A 21,816-nucleotide genomic window follows, 5' to 3' on the forward strand; every position below is an offset into this window, starting at 1 on the left:
GACAAGTACGCAGAAACTATGAGCAAGGACTTCAGGTTAACTAAAGAGTGACAGAGACGGTCAAATGCCGGGCTGAGTGCAGGTGGACACACAGACAAAGCAGATAGCATCACAGCAATGATAGAGCAAAGGCTGAAAGTTCACAACCCAGTCAAAGCACCAGGACCCTGTAACACCCTCAGTCCTGATCATAGGAACCCCTGGCATGGGGTTCACTGTGTTAAGCACAGAAACCCTAGACTATGATCACAGTCCAGAACACAGGGCCCCTAAGTGGTGGTTACAGTCCTGAGCTCAGGGCACCTTAGGGCAGTTCATGGGGAGCTTGATCCGCTAGGTTGTGTATGTGTGAACCCTGCACACCTGTGCATCAGCAATTCTTAGACCAATTTCTAAGAAGATCATTAGCAGGTCAGAAGTCTGAGGCTCATAGAGGCCCCACCTTTCCTATTCCTGGGGCCCATACTACCTGCAGTAGAGCCAAAGGCTTCTGGTACACATCAACACATCCTGATAACTATACACAAACTTGTGAGTCCAGGCAGCAATGGGTGAGCAAAAGCAGTGTCACTTAACAAAAAAAGATACTCTCTCCCAGTAACACTGGACTTCTACACAAATCTACAAAGCCTCCATTTTCCATCGCATGGAGGTTTGAGGACCAGAAGTGCAGAAATCTGAGCACACTGACTTGTCTACATATTCAGAGAATACAGTAACTAAATGTGGCTGGAGATGACAGCCTCCAGTACACATTGCTTTTCACAGAAAACTAGGGAAGGTGGCAGACTGCTTGTCTACCTGAGAGATATTCTTTTTGCTCAAATTTCCCATTCCAAGAAAAAGTCAACTTTTTTCTTATACAAGATTTGTATAAAGTCTGCACAATTCCTAAATATCCTGTGATATTTACACTGTAAGAGAAGATTTTTAACAGGGCCAGGTGGTGGTGCACCTGCTTAAGCACACACATTACAGTGCACAAGGACTCAGGTTCCATCCCCAGGTCCCCACCTGTAGGCAGAAAGCTTTTGTGGTGAAGCAGTGCTGCAGGTGTCTCTCTTTCTCTCTCCCTCTGTCTCCCCTACCCTCTCTATTTCTGGCTGTCTCTATCCAATAAGTAGAGTTTTTTTAAATATCTGACTGGGGTACTTTATTTTTAGTTTTTTTTTTGATTAGGGGATTAAAGGTTTATAGTAAATATAGCTGTTGACACATATGTAAAATTTATCAATTTTCTGCAAAAAACTGTCACCCTCAGCCTAGGTCCTCCTTCGCCACCATGCACCAGGATTTCAAAGTCCCCTAGCCCCCCAAAAATGGCTGGTACACTTTTAATATCAATGTAAATGTTAATAATAATTATGACAAAATATTGAAGTCTGTGAGTGGCTGTATTAACCAGACAGCTATGACCTAGGGATGCTCCATCCTAGCTGGACTCAGAAACCAGAGCTGAGGGACTGTCAACCAGCATTTCAACACCAAGTGGACCCATGGCCACAATAAAGGGGGTATTGTCATAAGCATCCTCCATCCTAGTTAGAGCCTAAGGTCCAAGCATTGGTTCAAAACAACCAAGTATTGATAGATCTTAATTTATCGAAACCCAATGCTGGTTCATAAATTGTACCTTTTCCAAGTACATATTGTCTATGCCTAGGGGAAAATTTGGCTTCTCTTCCATTCTCATATCCAGAGACCCTGGGAAAGTTATTCTCCCCTCTTCTGATGTCAGTTAATTATTTCCCCAAGCCTTATAATATCTATCCACTAATTGCCATGCCATGGGTCTGTCCTCAACCTAAACTTTCTTTTGCCTTCTTTCTTTCCTTCCTGGCCTTCACTGGTGCTTCACCAATCCAGATAATAACCTTTTTCAGATAGAAAGAGAAAGAAAAAGGAAAGGGCAAAGAAAGAGAGAAATAGAATGAGAGAGGGGGGGAAGAAAGCACTATCACAGCATCCAAGTTTCCTCACAGAAGCCGTGAGAGTGTCTGTTTTGCCATGCATGTGACCCAGGTTTGAGCCCCCCTGTATACCACAGAGAACGCTACTACACTGGGGGAAGCTTTGGCCAGTGGTGTTTCTCCTTTTTGTCTCTATGGAAATGTTTGCCCAGACTAGGGAGCTTCAACTATGTCAAAAAGAAAAATGTCCTGCAGATAAAAATAAAATCATCTCCAACAATACCATGACACTAAGTTTTGGAGACTTATAGTGATTTCTAAAAAGACAAATCCTAGTAATGCTAAGACACCACATTATCCATCTTTGGTCAAGCTAACCTCTAGTGCCCACCCCTCCCCAATTAAAATCTTTGCCTCTAAAGTTAAAATTGTCAAAGGCGGATTAAATTGTATAGCTCTGCATCTTTCTCTTTATTGTCTCTCACTGTGTATCTTACCTTTTATCTCTTCATTAAAATAAGTAAATACAATATTAAAAAATGAATCACATGTGCAACTAAAAGGTAAAATGAGTTAGCTCCTGGGATGGAAAAAAAAAGTGCATCAGGGGAAAACTATGCAAGGATTGATATTATGTATAGTTTAGTGAATAGTGTTATATAATTACTGATTTTTTACATAACTGTCAACCTGGAAAGGGAATATGGAAAGGCAACATGGAAACTCCTCCTATGTATGTAAAACTTGTCTGTATTTTAAAAAACTCACTAAAATAAAAGCTTATTTAAAAACTGTATTCAGTGAAAAACATGAACATCATTGATGCCTAAAGGTAAAACTTGATTGTACCCTGCAGTTATTTTTACTTATTAAGCTACCTTATTGAATCATGACAGACAAAATATAAGGAAAACATTATTATTGATTATAAATTGTTGAGTCTGAAGATGAGAACACATCCATGAAATATCACTCATATGAACAAAAGTTGACAAAGATCTTGGCAGGCAGGATGTGGAGAAAAGCTAACTCATGTCACTTTTGATGGGAATAAAAATTGTGCAGACTCTAGATAGTTTCTAAAAAACAAACAATGGAAAGTAAAACTACCACATAATCTCGCAATTCTATTTCTGGATATCCAAAGAAAAATAAATCGGTGTCTCAAAGCTATCTGAACCCCATACTCATAACCAGCACAATAGTCAGGGCATGAACCAATCTAAGCACCCACAGATGTATGAACTGATGAAGAAATTTTAAATACACACAGAATGAAAAGAAGAAAATCATTCTTTTATGTAATTTTAAAGGCAGAAAATTCCATCACCACTGTATGTCACTTGCATCTGAATTGTTAGTTGAAACTCTCAGGCTTTATTATTTGTAATTCTAATGTCTAGCATCATATGAAGCATGGCTGTTTTAATGGATAAACTCAGTGCTTTTTATATTTGTTCAGTTTGTGGGGAAATAGCTACTGAAAAACAAAACTGGAACCTGTGTCATTCATTATTAAATGTATATTAAAGATCCCACTAAATAGGGCTGCTGGTTTACTTTTCTAAAACTAGATAGACCAAAAAAAAAAAACCCTACTTTTTAAATGTCACCATTTGACCATTAAGTGAGGAGTGCCTGACAAATAGAGTTTTTTTTTTTTTTTAACAAAAAGGTTTAACTTTTTTATTTAACCATGTAATTAATGTTCTAAGGTGAAAAGTCTTCTGCTTCCTCACCTTCAAACCAGTTGATATTTTCAGTAGGAGGACACACTATAATGTCTTAATAGTTATTTAAGTTAAGAGAAAGGAGTGGATTTGAATGAATCTAAAATAAGAAGAGCCAGATGTTCCGCAAGCAGAAAGCTATCCTGCTCTGCTGGTACCCAAGTAGCCTTATACACCTCTCTCTACCCTTTTCCAAGCACCCGGTCAGGCCTCTGGGTCTCTCTGATCTCAATTTACCAAGTGAACAATCTTATCAGTAGCCCCTACCCCATGGAATCTCAGGGCATCCTTACCGGAGGAGTGCTGAAAATGTAGAAGGAGCAACCTTTCAGGGCCAAGAACTTGGATCTGAAGATTTGAGAAGAGCCGGCACCTTCGAGTCTCTCAGTGACCCACCCCATATGCACAACCTGCAGAGGGAAACCTTTAAAATTAAACACCAAGCCTTATTAAGAGCACACTCTCATGGTGGTAGACAGAATACACAAATTGTCCTCTGCTACTTCAACACATGTAAATTTGGCAGACTGGAGGATCTGAGAGATTTGTTGTATTCAATAATTTCCAGATCTCCAAATCAAATAGCACTTTTATCATTGTGTCAAATCTCAAATCAACATAGGAGGCTGTATTGGGCCAAGGTATTGAGCTTCTGAGGACTCTTAGCTTTGATGACACATTACAGTACTGCATTACAGTAAGTTATACATTTCATATAATTTTAAAAAATAGTATTTTATTAAATTATATTAACAGTTAATATTTAAAAATTGTCTCCAGTGACTAAACATCCCATTGTGTTTTTTCATTTCTATAGTAAGCATATGCTTCATGTGTATTTTTTTTTACAGTTTAACTTTCTTATGGCAGTGTATATACTCCAGGCAGTGTATATAATCCAAAAATATTAAGATTCCTACTACTTGAACTGATTTAAAAAAAAATCTTGTGACGTAAAATGCAGACTTTATCTAGAATATAATTTAAAATGCTAATAGAAACAGTAACGCAATTTAAGAATTCAGTGCATGAATTTCAACTCATGTTAAGCTCAATTACCTGTGTCTTACCTACAGTTTTAATGTGACTCATATTTTGTGGTTAAGTGGAAGAGTAATTTCATTTTAATTTTCTCAGTTTGCCATGTTATGAAAAACCAATTAGCAAATTCATATGCACTAGCTATTTAAACAACTTGTATATTTATCAAAATTAAACCTAAATTATCATAGATGAGCCAACAACTTTATGGAATTAAACTGCTTCAAGGTGGGGCATCTTTCAAATCTGAGAACTTGGTGTTCATGGGAAGTGGCCTGGATATAAGCTGCTTGACAAGGACAACCAATGTTGTTCCAGACACAATATTTCCTATTTTCATCATTTACTTGATGAATCACTGACAGCTTTCACTCATGCCTGGTAAAAGACTTCCAAGGTCAAGACAACTGATAAATTTTACAAAACTCAAATTTTCACAGTTTCCTAGTGATGCAACAGAGAAAATTAAGGAGTATTGTTTCATGTGGTAGCCATAGCTAAATAGTCAGCATTATTATTAGTTTTTGGCTGCTGAATACAAATAAGCTAATGCACTCAAAGTTTTAATTTGTCAGGCTGGCCTAGATATGTAGATTTTTAAAAAGCAACTCGAAGATCTCACTAGCTCATAATGTACAAGTTCTTTATGGTTTAGATTGTATCCCATGAAGACTTAGGAAGCACATCAGTGTGAAGAGTTGTTAATGCCGAAATAGTTTTATGAATACCAGATAAAGTACTTTTATTTTATATATGTTTGAAATCATTAAATATTGCAGTCTCTGCAAAGAAAATGGGAGATGATTTCCACACAAAATTAGTACAAGAATTTAATGCTGAAACATAGGAAACCCCCATTATATAACTCTAGCAGCCAGGAGATGGAAACCATTCAGATTCAGCTGAATCCTTGAAGACCCTATGGATTTGAAACTATATAGACAGAATATTTAAAAACATCTCTTTAGAGCCAGGAGATGATTTTTTGCAAATGTGAAGTATTGATTTCAATCCTTGCCACTGTATATACCATAGTGATGCTCTAGTACCGTCTTTTATAAGTAAGTGAATCTGTTAAATAAAAACTTCTTATTAATGGACTGTTTTCATTAGTATCTGGTTAGATCACATAGATAAATTTTTGTTCATTATAACACTAGTATTAATACTGTGTAAATCATGAGATATGATCAATATCCATTGTGAAAGTTCTTAACTGAGTTGTTGTAATGCTAATGAATTTTAGTGTAGTTTGCAGATGAAATATTTCGTTTTTTTCTAGGTAACTTAATCAATTCCTGATGTTTCTAAAATTAATATGCATTCAATATATGATTATTTAATCCCCAACTCACTACTGTGTGAATATAATGCTTTGTATACTTTATTTCATGCAGGACCAATTTAAAAGTTACTCAAAATAATAAACTACAAAAACAGTGAGTTGTCAAGAAACAAACCCATGTTATTATTAACAAAACTGGGGGTATACAGAAATAAGTCTCCATTATACAAAGACTGGACATAGGACATTCAATTTTGCTACGTAACTTTGTACTGGATCGTGCACATTAAGAGACAGTAGATACAAGTTAACATTTTTCAAGCCAAATCAAGATTGCAGAGTCTGAATCTGCATTATTAGTAATAAGATTATATTTCTTCATAATGCAAAGTTATTATAGATACTGGATCGTGCACATTAAGAGACAGTAGATACAAGTTAACATTTTTCAAGCCAAATCAAGATTGCAGAGTCTGAATCTGCATGATTAGTAATAGGATTATATTTCTTCATAATGCAAAGTTATTATAGATAATGAACCATGCTGTTGTTTGGAAAAGACATTAACCTTAGACATATGGCTGTCTATGTAGTAGAGGTTATAGAACCATTGATGACACCCAAAGAAGCAGGAATCTTGCTCTAGGGCAAAACTCTGGACATCAAGTTCACAGCTGCTTCATTGCTTATTGTCATATACCTGCATTTTCAGAATGGGTGCATGCATCCTACTATAGGAGTTTCTTATGGGAAGCAAATGGAGCAGTGTGCATGATAACACTTTGCATTATGTCAGATTATCTATCTTCAAGCAAGGATGCAGGAATTTCTTTTCTCTGTGCTCTGATGTAGCTTCCCTCTAGATTTGTCTGAGATCCAAGGTTCCGTGGGGCAAGACCATGTCTTTATCTGCCATTCGCTCTACAGCTACAGATTGACAGAGAATTATTACTCACTCCTGAGTTCTTGAAAGAAAGAGTGCTTGACCTTTCATCTAGTTACTCCCTGTGTGTTAATGACCAATTACACAATAATATCGTATTAATTAGGGTGACTGAGTAAAGGACCTTTTTTTTTCTTTTTTGCCACCACAGTTATTGTTGGAGTTCGAGTGCCTGAACAATGACTCCACTGTCCTTGGTGGCCATTTGTTTTCTATATACAGTGACAGAGATAAGTAGAGAAACAGAAGAGAGAGATGGAGACAGAAAAAAAGAGACATCTGCAACAATGCTCAATTCCCAGAGACACTTCTCCCCTGCACGTGGGGGTTGGACATTTGAAACTGGGTCCTTGCACATGACAACATGGCTCAATCAGGTATGTGTGCCACTGCCCAGCCCTGAAAGACTTTTCTTTCATTGATTACCATCAAAGTGTGGAGCCAGGATATCTGCAGGAAGTTACTTAAATTCTAGAAAATCACAACTTCCTAAGTCAATAGTCTCAACCAAAAAAGTCAGTCAATACTACCAAGAATGACAATGCCATGTTTAGTGTCTTGAATATTATAATTTCAGAACCACAATTCCAGTCTTAGACTGTGTTCCAGAAACCTGGGGAAAGGAGTATAGTTTTTACATGGACAATAACTACAGGATCTTCTCACTGATATAAGCTTGTCAGAATTTACAATTGGTTAATAAATTAAGCAGGCCAGTTCACCATCAACCACCAGTGGGTTCTTCCAGGATGCTGGTAGTTTTCTAAAATAAATGCACTCATTTTTTCCCTTTCTCTTGGAACAGCAGCATGCAGAAACTGCATCTTCCAAATGATTCCTGATTCTACTTTAAAAGATTGCTGTGATTTCAGTTCCATTTTAGAAACCTGCCTTCCACAACAGCAAGCGCAAACTTTACTTATCTTTGTTTATTAAAGGAGTCTCACCAAGATCCTTTTTATCCTACTGGGTTAGAAGGGGCTGGTAGTGGCCAGAAAAGAGTAATAGTACAGAATAAAAAATCATTAAGTATTACAATCAAAATGATGCTCTGTAGGCTGCTAACACCATGATTTGAGGTCTGCGAAAATTTAAACGATAAGTAAATTCTCTGGTGAGAACTTCTAACAGTCCAAGTTTCAGAATTTGAATCTAATTAAATGCATAGTGAGGCGAGATTAAAAAGCAATTCTTTGCCATGTAGGATAGACAAGTTCTGATGCTTTTCCCCTTATTTTTAATGTAATATACTGAATGGGGCTAGGTCTTCCTCATCTTCTACCTTTTCACATAATACTTAATCATATGCATCTAGCTTGATTTCACAGATGAACTATGAATTGGAACCTGATATGTAGAAAATTAATGCATAACTACAGTATCCACAGACATAAAACTATAGAGGGTATGACAGGTATATAGATAAGAGAGAAAAACATTGTTAATAGATAGGTTTATACTTTAGACAGGTAGAATTGAATGTGCATATTCTCACCAAATGGAGAACTTGGAATTCTGTTTCTAACATAGTAAGACAAGCACTCTTTAGTAAAAAAACTTATGGAGGGTCAGACTGATCATCTAATTTCCAACTCTACGTCTTTGGGTCTATAGAAATTGGGTGGGGAACACATGAACCACAGATCCCAAAGCAGTAGATTAAATGCACTGTCTCCTTTACCTTTTCCGTTTGTTTGTTTTTGATTTTTGCTTCAAGTTTCTGGGGCTTGGTGCCAGAACTACAAATCTACTGTTCTTGGCAACCATTTTCTTCCTCCCCTACCCACATCATTTTATTCAATAGGACAGAAAGAAATTGAAAGGGGAGGGGGCATAGAGAGGGAGAGAAAGATAGACACCTGCAGATCTGCTTGTGAAGTGTCCCCACTGCAGGTGGGGGAGTTGGGGGCCCAAATCTGGGTCCTTGTGTGGGTCCTTGCACTTAGTACTATGTGTGCTTAATGGGGTGCACCACCACTTGGTCCCCTTCTTTACCTCTAACTCTGCTGTATTCCTTTTCAGGACTGGCCAATTTCTTGTTATAGCTGGTTTCCCTGGCTATGAGTGGTTTGTATTATTCTGGGTACATAGTTCAACAGGAATTACATCTTGAAGAATGAATGAAGAGCTCCTTTTCTGACCAAGATTGTGATACACGGATTGTTAATAATATGAAATGTCTATAAAGGTGATGTGAACTTAATTAAATTCCGTATGTAATTTAATTTTGCTTTGATTAATTAGAAAAGAAATATGTTTGAGTTTAGTTATAACTGGAAACATTGGACTTCACATGAATTTATTTTAGGTATATGCAGTTCATAAATAATTTTAAAGGAAGCTAATTTTATATTTTACACTATGAATTCTCTAATGGTTTGATGCGTGTTCCAGGAAATGTATATTATTATAGTTTTATGAACATCTACCTGATTTTACCACCACAGTTAAATTAGGAGGACATAACCATTATAAAAATGGAGCATATTTTTATCAAGATAATTAGTTAAACATCCATCAGATGATAATTGCAGAAAAAGTCAGAATTACTTGAGTTACTTACTTTTCTTCTGAAGTTGGTGACATATGCATAGTATCACCCTTTACTTCAAGTTTTTGAGAAGAAATTTATTTTAGAAATGTCTATAACTGCCTGCTATTTCAGCAGGGTGAAAATATGTTCTGCCCTTACTGGGACAATTCTAAATTTATGCTTGTTGTCTTCATGTTGTTTTTAAGTTGATCTTCATGTCAAAATGAAGTGTCACAGTTTGGATGACACGTTTTATTTATCAGGTAAGAGTGTAAAAATTTATGTCTTTTGCAGTCTTCTGTTTTCTTTTCTTTTAGTTATCAGTTTCAGTAGTTGACAAATTTATTTGTTCTCATTTAGTCTAATGTTATTTCTTTGCTACGTATAAAAAATCAACAATTAATTATTCTGAAAGGAAAAACTTCCTACATTTAAAGTACATGTTGTCATCTATCTAAAATCACATAGTATGTACAAAATAGCTAGTTTTTGGACAAAATGTGAACAAATCCTCTACAAAAGGTATGACAGGATTATTTAATGATTCTACATTGTGAGGCTCATCCTTCCAAGTAAACTAATTCAACCCTCCTCCCCAAATAAATTTAAATTAACAATATTTAAGGTAAAACAAGAGTACTATGTAATTTTCTTAACTTATATAAGAAACTAGGTCTTGGATGACAGTTTGTTGAAATTATTATCAGTAGGTAAAACATAAAATGAGATTAGTCAGTTTCAGTCAGATAAAGTCACCAGGAAAGATACCACACAAATAGGGTTTCTATATGATGGAATTTCACTAAAACAAAATAGAAGACAATCCCACTGTCTCAGAAGTCTTTGAATTGTAACATTTAATGTTCTCTGTATTGAGAATTTTATTCCATCAGCACTAAACTTACCTGATTCTTTGTTTGTGGTTCTCTGTGATTTAGTGGTAAAGAAGAGTGAAATTTCAAAGATAAAATATCCTAGTACTGCCACTGCCATGCCCTGTGCATTAAATAATTGTACAAAAACTCAAAGTTTCTTCCAAGAGAAGAGAATTAGGATGCCTGAATTTTCTCTAGGTGAGAAAGGTGAGAGGGTTGTCTCAGCACCAGGTGCAAACCACTGATGGAGGGGTGTGCTTCTGGTCATAGGGAGCAGGGCCACCTATTGTGACCACAGAAAAAGTGGAACCAGGAGCATTTCTGACTTCCAAAAACAAAGAATTCAATAGGACATTTCGCTAATTTTGATTATGTCCTTGGACATTTCAAAATGGTAAATTAGTTTTGGAGACATCAGTACCAGGTTGCTTTCTTCTCCCATCAGCCTTGATGAATAAATTCAGAGAAGATAACATGCTTTACATTTGAACTATGGAAGCATACATTCTTAGTGGAAAACCCCTGGGGACTTCTGTCTTAGAGATGCAAAATATAGCAGAAAATACTTGATATATAAGAATATGAAATGAGGGGCTAAGGAGGTGGCTCAACACTAAATGTTACGCAGATACAAGACCGCAAATTCCATCACCATAAACACACAGAGTGGCAGAACAGGGCTTTAGCATCTCCCTCTCAATTAAAACACAACTATTTAAAGAGAAAATGAAATAAATTGTACAGTAATTTGGAGACTTTTCTGGAAATATTACTCACTCATTGAATAGCAAATCATCCTCATTTACTTAAGTGAAAACAAAATGGCTGATCACAAATTTATTAAAATTTCACAAAAGCTAAAAGTTACATTTAGGAGAACTTTCCCTAGTGTTTCTTTTCAAATGTAACAGTCCTGACTGGTGGGATTTAATTCAAACCTTGGTCCCAAATGGCTTGTCTTTTTTGGTGAACACTGATTGTCAGGAACTCATTAGTCTTCTATTTTGAATTCAGTTTTATTACTTGACACTACTTAATGTTTATGAGAAAAATTTTAAACAAACCAAGCACATTCTTTACTTGAGGCTACAGTGCATACCTAATCAAACCCCTTAAAAGATACAACTGGAAAACCAAGGAGATATATACATTTAAAAGTCTAAAATTACATTACTTAGCAAATATAAATTACTTGTGCTATAATTTTACAACAAGCAACGAGATAGGAGTAGTATATTTGCTTCAAGTTTTATTTACTTGAAACTAAACAGAATTACAATAGATTATTCCTAGAAGTTCTTGAATTAAGAAGTCTGCCATGTTAAAAAGTAAACCTTGGGTGCTGGGTGGTGGTGCACCTGGTTTAGTGCATATCTTACCCTGTACCAGGATCTGGGCTCAAACCCCTGGTCCCCACCTATAAACAGGCAGGCTTCAGAAATAGATAAACAGTGCTAAAGTCTCTCTCTCTCTCTCTTTCTCCCTTTTTCTCTATCTCTCCCTTTCTCTCTCTCTCCCTCTCTCCCTCTCTCACTCTCCCTCTCCTCCCTCTCTCTCTGTGTGTGAGAGTGTGTGTGTGAGTGTGTGTGTGAGTGTGTGTGTGAGTGTGTGTGTGTGTGTGTCCCATTTCCTTTCATTTTCCCCATGTCTCTATTAAATGAAGTCAGACCTTACTCTCAGAAGCACTGAGCTAAGGATTTCTGAAAAGGTTTCTATGCTACTGAATCTGGGTCAAGGTGAAAACAAGGTAAACAGATAGTTATATTGGGTGATGTTTTCCTACCCACCTTTCATATTATCTGCTGAGTCATTGGTCTCCAAAGAGAAGTTTTTCCAAATGAGGGAAGTTATCTATGAATGTTACAGGATCCTTAAAATTACAATTATACAAGCATCTCTCCACTGTAAAACTAAAGGTCCTCTCAGCTGAAACAATCCTATGCACATTATTATTTAATCATGTTTCCTCATCAAACACAACTGCAGATAGGTATAAGTGATTTATAAAATGATACATAACAGAAAGCAGAGGAATTGTTCCTCTCCTAGATCTGCTCTGACTGAGTAGTTTTATGGAGTTAGCACTTACTGTCAGGACTCCTGACTTAGATCTCTCGCATGCCTATGGTTTCCTACTAATTTTCCAAATCAGATTTCATAAACAGGAGAGGGTTACATTTGAAGACATTATGTCACAAATACACACACACACACACACACACACACACACACACAAATAAAAAATCAATCCTACCTGGTCACAAGGAGAACAGCATTTATTTGCCATTTTCATCTGTAGAGAAAGGGAAGCAAGGAGTCATCAAGACAACTATAGTAGTGCCATCATTTCTCAACCTGTCTAATTGGCAACTGAAATTAATTAGCTGCATGATGTGTCCTTGGGAACAAGTTTCTTTAATAACGTACTTCTTATCTGAAATCCAGACCAGAGGAAATAAAAACATGTGGCAGCAATTCACAGAAAGTGTGCTACTAACATGCTTCTTTTTAATAGTCAGAATTCTATGTATACTAAGCTATGGATCAGCCAATATTTAAATTTCAACATCTGAAAAAAATTGGGGGACAGACATTCTGCTCTACATAATCTTAGATAACTACAGGTTAGTGTTTTACAATATTCCTTTAATTCTCCCAACAAACCTGCAAAGTAGACACTATTTTCTAAAAATTGACCAGTGAGAAAATAGTTACAGAATAATAAAATGCCCATTATGACATAGTTCAACATAAATTCTCAACACACGTTGTGGTTCCAAAGTGTTTATGATTTCCCCTTTTAGCTTTGCCTATTGACTATAACATGAGAGCACATAGAACCAAAGAGCACATTGCTAGATGCACAAATATAAATATAAACATAGCAGCAAGGAAAATCAGTTCAGTGTGTTACAGCACAATGTAAGTATGCCTAAGATCACAAGACCCCACATTTGACTATCTAAGTTGCAATGTACTTTTGCTAAGCAGCGCTTTAGTCTCTCACTATTTTTCTCACTCATAAAAAATAAGTAAATAAATCTTTAAAAATTATATAAGCACTGCTTGTTTTTTTCTGTTATCAAACTGAATTCAAAGTATCAAAATATCATATTTGAAAACTGATAAATTCAAAAATTTCTGATAAATTCGAAGTATCAAATTTGAAGACTCAGGTCTCAAAAAGGTTCACATTTATATAAGAAAGAAAACCTCTAGAGTCTTGAAAATAGGTACCTAATATATAGCTGCTTTCCCACACATCTGAATATATGCAATCAACTTCTGTTTACAGGCTTCCCCAAACAGCTAAGAGTGTAAGCAGAAAGTGGGCAGTGGGTAGGGAAAGGTGGCAGGTACTGTAGCGTAAGTCCTGTGGGGCACTGGGTTCTCCTGTAACCAGTCCCGTGAGAGAAGAGTCTAAATGTTAGTGTAGCTGTAGGTGAGCATGGGGAGAGGAGTGACTGCAAAGCTGGTAAGAGCCCACAGTGCCCATGGTAGGTCCTTCATGGCTTCCACAGGGTGGCATCCAGTCAGTACAGGCACACAGCTGTTACTTTAGGAAATTTAAATACTTTAATGATTTTTCACTCCCACCCTATGTCATTGTACCTTTTAAATTTGCTTTCCTATCAATTTTGAATATAAGATTATTCAGGGAGAAGGAACAAAATTTTCCATGCAGAATGCTACTTTGAGAAGTAGCATTTTTGATCAAAAAGGCAGGCTTACAAGTTTTCATGTGATTTCTGGACCATGGATCTTCAACTCAGTTAAGTTTCCTAAATAAAAACCCCATGTGACATCAGTGTATTTGTATAAGATGCACATAAAATCACAGATATGAATGCAAACATTTTTGCATATGTGCATGCAAAGAGAGAGAAGGAAGAGAGAGGAGAGAACTAACTGTGCAGTGTCTGTTTGATTTTACCTGGTTTCTTAGATTTGGAATAATTTAGACACTTAATTTTTAACCATATAAGTCAGATTTAAATGTTGAAAAAGGCATATTTTTCTTTTAATATTAATCATTTTAATATTATTAACCAACTACTTTACACAAAGTCATTGTATCATATAATTATAATTATTTTTATGTATTGAACAGCAAGACTGTACATCATGGAAGGCGTGCTCACGTTCTGTAGCGTCAGATCACTGATGTTTGCTGACACTGCTCTCAGCCAGTCAGCACTCTCTTGGGCTGTGTAAAACTGGAGAATTCCAGAGCTGACTCCATCCAGGGCCAGCACCTCGAATGCATTGGACCTGCAAGAGGAAAATGGAAACAATGAAAAGTAGTTCATGGAGAAGATAACCTATGCTCTTATTATTTTACAGGGTCCTTAGTAATTGTTCTTTCAACACCATTGTACTATTTAGAGTCCTTGCTACAATGATGATGACAGTTAATCATCACAACAATTCAACACTAATAATGTTTAATGATAATAAATATCATATATATATACATATATATATAGTGAAGAATTGTCAGGTGCTTGTAAAAGTGCATTTGAAGAAGCTGATTCATTTTTACATGGAAACCAATGTGCCACAAATCCAATCTTGGCAAATTATTCAAAATAGCAGAACAACTGTCTTTAACTCAGTAGCACTTATTATGCAACACCTCTATAAAAAGATGAATCATAGGTAACTTTTGTTCTAAAATGAGTTTTGTTCTCAAAATTCATATGCTGATGTCCTAATCCCCAGTCTGACTCTATTTGGAGTTGGGGTCATGAAGGAGATAATTAAAATTCAGGGAGGTCATGGAGTAGACTCAATCCTCTCAGATTGGTGGTTTGGTAATAAAAGCTACCAGAGGCATCAGTCCCATGAGAACATGAGGATTTGACATTTTCTTGCCAAAAAGAGAGTTCTCATCAGAAATGGATCTCTGCTGACATGTTGATCTTAATTTTTTTTCTGTATTCCAGAGAAACCTTGGGAAAAGAACTGATCACAGTTTAAGTCACCTATTGTGTTGTTGTTATTATTGTCATTATTATTGTTATTGTTGCTGGACAGGATAGAGAGAAAACGAAATAGGAGAAGACAGAGAGGGGGAGAGAAAGATAGACACCTGCAGACCTGCTTCACCACTTGTGAAGTAACCCTCCACCCTCTGCAGGTGGGGAGCTGGAAGCTGGAACTGGGATCCTTGAGCTGGCCCTTCTGTGCCATGTTTGCTTAACCCACTGTGCTACCGCCTGGCCCCCAGTAAAGATTTTATTTAAATCATTATTAGTCATCTAGATTTTATTCCAAGTGCAACGTGAAGTCAGTACAGATTCTGGAGTAGAGGAATTTCAGAATCTGAAAATTTTATTAAGAGACAAACTGAAAATAAACTGAAAGGGGTAATGGAGAAAATAAAGGATGTAAAGGTCCACTTGGGAGTTTTTATTTAGATCATAGTAAATTATCTGGAGTTTATTCCAAGTACAGAAAGAAGCCATTAGAGAGTTTAGCATAGAGAGATTTGTGGGTCAGAAAGGGTGGAGGAAGAAAGTAAAAAAGGGATGTCCATGTCCAGTGGGGAAGTAATTACAGAAGCCAGATATTCTGCCTTCTCCTCCCATAACAATCTTTAGTTCATATTCCCAGAAGGGTAAAGAAGAGGGAAACTTCTAATGGGGTAAAGGGTATATGGAACTCTAGTGGTGGGAATTGAATTATATGAAATTGCACCCCTCTTATCCCACAATCTTGTTAATCATTATTAAATGACTAATAAAATAAAATAAAATAAACATTAACTGAAAAAAGGCGGGTGATTCTTGATTGAAAGGCAGCTGGAAAGAGATTCATAAATGCAATGAACACAGGTTTAAAGTACTAGTTGACCAGTCTTCCAAGGGAAACCATGGGGATGAGGCAGTTGGGAGAACTTTCCTGGAGTCAAGGTAAATCTCAAACACTGGACAAGTCATCCTTTTGTCAAGTCTATATCTATTTTTCTGTAGAGCAATTTTCTAATCCGCAGATTAGTGGAGGTTAACTTATGGGTGCACTTAAGGACTGTGACAAAATAAATGATCCTACCCCAAATCCACTATCATTTTAGTATGATTACAGAGCATCCAAACTGCACCTCACTAAGCACACATTCAGAAGTTAAACACTCCTGAACGGGAGCTTCAGACTTCACTAAAGTAGTTCAGCCAGTTACTAACCAATTGAAAAAATAACATAAAGAAAAAAAAACTAGTATAGCCATGGACCCTTTGGAATATAACTAAAATAGACCCACTAACTATCTATAAAACAGAGACCCCCAACTCTTCATCTGCAATAACCCAGCCTTTAGGTTCATGATTAGTCAACAATTTGTTTGGCTTTATATGTCAACTCTTCTCAGCCACCAGGTTCCAGATTCTAACATGATGCCAACTGGCCTTCCCTGGGCAGACTACCCCACCAATGTATCCTGGAGCCCTGCTTCCCCAGAGCCCCGCCCCACTAGGGAAAGAGAGAGACAGGCTGGGAGTGTGGATTGACCTATCAATGTCCATGTTCAGTGGGGAAGCAATTACAGTAGCCAGAACTTCCACCTTCTGCACCCCATAATGAACCTGGTCCATACTCCCAGAGAGGTAAAGAATAGGGAAGCTATCAGGGGAGGGGATGTGATACGAAGTTCTGGTGGTGGGAATTGTGTGGAATTGTACCTCTTTTATCCTATGGCTTTTGTCAATGTTTCCTTTTTTTAAAAAAAAATTATTATCTTTATTTATTGGATAGAGACAGCCAGAAATTGAGAGGGAAAGGGGTGACAGAGAGGGAGAGAGAGACAGAGAAACACCTGCAACACTGCTTCACCACTCGTGAAGCTTTCCTCTTGCAGGTGAGGACTGGGGGCTTGAACCTGGGTCCTTGTGCACTGTAATGTGTGCACTCAACCAGGTGTGCCACCACCCAGCCCAATGTTTCCTTTTTATAAATAAAAATTAAAAAAAAAAAACAGTAAGAAGCCATAGGTGGTATACTCCACCAAAGCAAAGGACTCTGGAGAGGAGCTTGGTGTCCTGGTACATGATGGTGGAGGGGGACCCAAGTTGAGGGTGAGAGTAATGTGCAGATACCTTTCACGGAGAAATGAGAAGTTTTACCCAACTGTCAACAACTGTACTGTAATCCATTAGTCCCCCAACAAATGTTTGATTAATACACAAGAAAAAAGTAATGTAGAACCTGCTTGTGAGAATGGCTAGGTGTCAGACTGAATATAAAGACTTCACAATAGTTATTATGGGTATGCACTAGGATCTAATGAAATCCAAGCCTTTTTCTCTTCCTTTTCCTCCTCTTTTTTTAGGTGGCTGGAGCTCTGTTTGAGTGACAAAATACCTGACCAATCAGAGCCTCAGCCCTGTTTGGGAAAGTCTACCTGGAGGTTTTTTTGGTTTGTTTGTTTTGTTTTTTGATACTTTTTATAATTGGCTGTCTTTGCTCAGGCTACCTGCTGCCAATCTGGAGCAGTCCAAGAAGCAGACTGACTGTTAGGGTTTATTACTCTATTTTATTTCATTTCATTATTATTACTATTATTATATACATGTGTCCCTTTTCCCTCCTCCTTCCTCAGGTTGACCAAAATGAAATATTGTTGTTTTTTTTCAATTATTAGGTGACTGGGTGTCCTATCCATTGTGAGAGGAACTCCTTCTTTCCTCTACTTTCCTTTTCCTATCCTCCTAACTAATTCAAAATAAATAAATAAATAACTCCTTTCACTGCCCCCCCCCCTATTTTTTCTTTTGCTTTTGCTTTTTGAATTAACCGATGCTCGTTTGGGAATTATTTGTGGAAGAAATCTGTCTCGGAGTGGACTTTCTGTGTGTGTGCTGCTCTCTCTTTTCTACTTCCCTTTCTCCTTTTGCTATCATTAGAATTTACAATGGACAGTAGATTTGCATAATTTTATATTCTTGCCAAATAATATGATTATAGAAATAACTATCTATTAACTTCTTAAACCCGAAGACAGCAGGAACCTCCCACTTCCTCTGAACTCACCCCTGAACTCACTTCAGGCATAGAATGTCAACCCTTCAGCCTCATTACTCAGGTGAGACCTTTCCTTTTATAGGATTCTCTAATTCCATTCCAGGTAGTTCACTTCCCACCAAAGTCTCAAAACCTAGGTATAGACCAGGTCCCACGAGATAAGGCATATGTTCACATGTATCCATAAATTAGGGCAAAATATATACCCGAAAACAAAAGTACACAATAGTCTACAGTGAGTCAGTATGATTCATAATGAAATAGTGTCTACTTAGACTTAGATAACCCTCCTCACCTATTTCCTATTATACTTATACAATATGTATACACCTTTCCCATATTTGGGAGCTACCCTCTTCCCAGATACAGCTTTCTGGTACTTTTTCCAGCCATGATATCATCTCCCCAGACAATAACTAGGATCCATCTGCATATCAAATTTCAGGCTCAGGGGAAAAAAAACTAGTATAGCCACAGGTCCTTCGGAATATAAAATATGCCTAGTAGCTATCTACAGAATGGATACCACCCCAACTCTTCATCTGCACTACTCCAGCTTTTAGCTTCATGATTGTCAACAACTTATTTGGCTTTATATGTTAATTCTCTTTTCAGCCACAAGGTTCCAGACGCTACCATGATGCCAACTAAACTTCCCTGACAGAGGACCCCACCAATGTGTCCTGGAGCTCCGATTCCCCAGAATCCTGACCCACTAGGGAAAGAGAGAGGCAGGCTGGGAGTATGGATCGACCTGTCAACGCCCATGTTCAGCAGGGAAGCAATTACAGAAGCCAGACCTTACACCTTCTGCACCCCATAATGATCCTGGGTCCATGCTCCCAGAGGGATAAAGAATAGGAAGCTAACAGAAGAGGGGATGGGATACAGAGTTCTGGTGGCAGGAATTGTGTGGAGTTGTACCCCTCTTATCCTATGGTTTTGTCAGTGTTTCCTTTTTATAAATAAATAATAAAAAGTAGAGAAGGAGAAAGAAAAAAATGATAGCATTTCTACAAAAGTAGGTGATGTCTGGCTATAATTTTGAATTCAGATGGAAAAGCAAAAACCATGGGTAAAGATGATAGTGTAACTATAAAATAAAGTATAAGTATCTGTTTCCCCTTGCACTGTAAAAATGAATAGCTAATATGTAGCTGGTACTAAAAAGTATAGAGATGTTATATATATATATACATATGTAGTATATATGTATATATATATATATATATATATATATGATGCACTTATCAATAAGAACACAAAGGAATAGAATGGGAGCAAGGTTGTAATGGACTCAGGAACTGAAAACAAACAGAAAACTTGAACAGTGTAAAATAAGTAGTTTTAGCAAAAGTTGTAGCACCATCCACGCAACTACAACAGAGCATTCTTTTCAAGTATTCACCGAATCTCCAGCTAGATCATGTGAGGTCATAAAAATCTTAGTACACTTATAATTGTATAAGTAATACAAAATGTTTCTCTAATCACAATGTAGTAAAAACTGAAATCATTCATAGAAATATAATTAGGAAACATACATGTATGGAAGGTAAACATTTTCCTAAGTTATCAACTGATCAAAGGAAAAATGCAGAGAGAAATGAGAACATAGTTTAAGATGAATTAAAATGAAGACTTTAGCATTTGAAAATTTAATAAGTGTGATGGAATGAAACTAAAACAGTATTCAGAGGAACATTTGTAGTTGTCAATGCCTCTAATCAAAGAAAAATTACAAATCACACAGAGACCCACCCTACTAGGGAAAGAGAGAGGCAGACTGGGAGTATGGACCAACCAGTCAACGCCCATGTTCAGCGGGAAGCAATTACAGAAGCCAGACCTTCCACCTTCTGCAACCCACAATGACCCTGGGTCCATGCTCCCAGAGGGATAGAGAATGGGAAAGCTATCAGGGGAGGGGATGGGATATGGAGATTGGGTGGTGGGAATGGTGTGGAGTTGTACCCCTCCTATGCTATGGTTTTATTAATTAATACTTTCTTAAATTAAAAAAAAAAACAACAGATGACTGGCTGAGAAAGCTGTGGTATATATACACAATGGAATACTATGGGATGATCCCACTCATCAACAGAAGTTGACTAAGAATATCTGAAAGGGAAACTAAAAGCAGGACCTGACCAAATTGTAAGTAGGGCACCAGAGTAAAAACCCAGTGGTGAGGGGTAGACATGCAGCTTCCTGGGACAGTGTGGGGTGGGAGTGGGTGGGAGGGATGGGTCACAGTCTTTTGGTGGTGGGAATGGTGTTTATGTACACTCCTAGCAAAATGTAGACATATAAATCAGTAGTTAATTAATATGAGAGGGGGAAAATCAATTGTATGTCTCAAAGTTTTTCAAAATACAAACTGAATCTTTTTAATATATAGGCTGTGTATTTGATATGCGGACTCTCTCAAAAGCCTAGACCAAGTAGATCAGAAGCATCCAATAGCACAGCTATATACAAGATACTGGGTACTGTACGGCAAACCCTAACAAAAGGACTTTTCAAAGTTAACCCAATTACCAAATAGTGTGATGATAACATTAACTATCGATTGTCTTTTTGAACCGTAAGACAGCAGGAACCTCACATCTCCACTATAGAGTCCCTACTTCCCCCAGTCCTGGAACCCTTGGATAGGGCCCACTTTCCCGTATGCCTCTCCCAATCCATATCAAATAATATTGCATCTGCCGATCACAACCTAACCAACGCAACTATTGCCACCTCAACATGCTTCACTTCAGACTGTGTCCAGAGACTTCACGTGTGGAATGACAACCCTTCAGCTTTATTACTCTGGTGAGACCTTTCCTTTCATAGTATACTCTAATTTCATCTCAGGTGGTTCACTTTCTAACAAAGTCCTATAACCTAGATATACACCAGTTTCTGTAAGAGAGAGCATATGTTCACACGTATCTATAAACTACTGCAAAATATATACCTGAAAGCAGAAGTACACTAGAGTTTGCAGTGAGTACCTCCCTAACACTTCCTCTCCACTATTCCAAGCTTTGGGTCCATGATTGCTCAACAATTTGTTTGGCTTCGTATGTTAACTCTCTTTTCAGTCACCAGGTTCCAGATGCCATCAGGATGCTGGCCAGGCTTCCCTGGATTGAAGACCCCACCAATGTGTCCTGGAGCTCAGCTTCCCCAGAGACACACCCTACTAGGGAAAGAGACAGGCAGACTGGGAGTATGGACCGACCAGTCAACGTCCATGTTCAGCGGGGAAGCAATTACAGAAGCCAGACATTCTGCCTTTTGCAACCCACAATGACCCTGGGTCCATGCTCCCAGAGGGATAGAGAATGGGAAAGCTATCAGGGGAGGGGGTGGGATATGGAGATTGGGTGGTGGGAATTGTGTGGAGTTGTACCCCTCCTACCCTATGGTTTTGTTAATTAATCCTTTCTTAAATAAAAAAAATTAATAAAAAAGTAAAAAAAAATAGAA

At 37.4% G+C, this 21,816-nt stretch overlaps 1 protein-coding gene across 11 annotated transcripts in view; it reads right to left on the reverse strand.

The window, feature by feature from the left end:
• SNTG2 (syntrophin gamma 2) overlaps nt 1-21,816 on the reverse strand; it is a 365,214-nt gene that overhangs the window by 96,908 nt on the left and 246,490 nt on the right. For 10 of the 11 annotated variants that reach the window (XM_060187060.1, XM_060187062.1, XM_060187059.1 and 7 more), the window contains 3 exons: nt 14,460-14,589; nt 12,572-12,610; nt 3,934-4,050 (listed from right to left, as the gene is read on the reverse strand). In XM_060187060.1, the coding sequence (XP_060043043.1) occupies nt 3,934-4,050; nt 12,572-12,610; nt 14,460-14,589 (286 nt within the window). The remainder of the gene's footprint in view (nt 1-3,933; nt 4,051-12,571; nt 12,611-14,459; nt 14,590-21,816) is intronic. The other variant, XM_060187061.1, reaches the window with a different exon arrangement.

The sequence above is a fragment of the Erinaceus europaeus genome, chromosome 3 (assembly GCF_950295315.1).
Source record: "Erinaceus europaeus chromosome 3, mEriEur2.1, whole genome shotgun sequence".
In the NCBI taxonomy this organism is placed as follows: Eukaryota; Metazoa; Chordata; class Mammalia; order Eulipotyphla; family Erinaceidae; genus Erinaceus; species Erinaceus europaeus.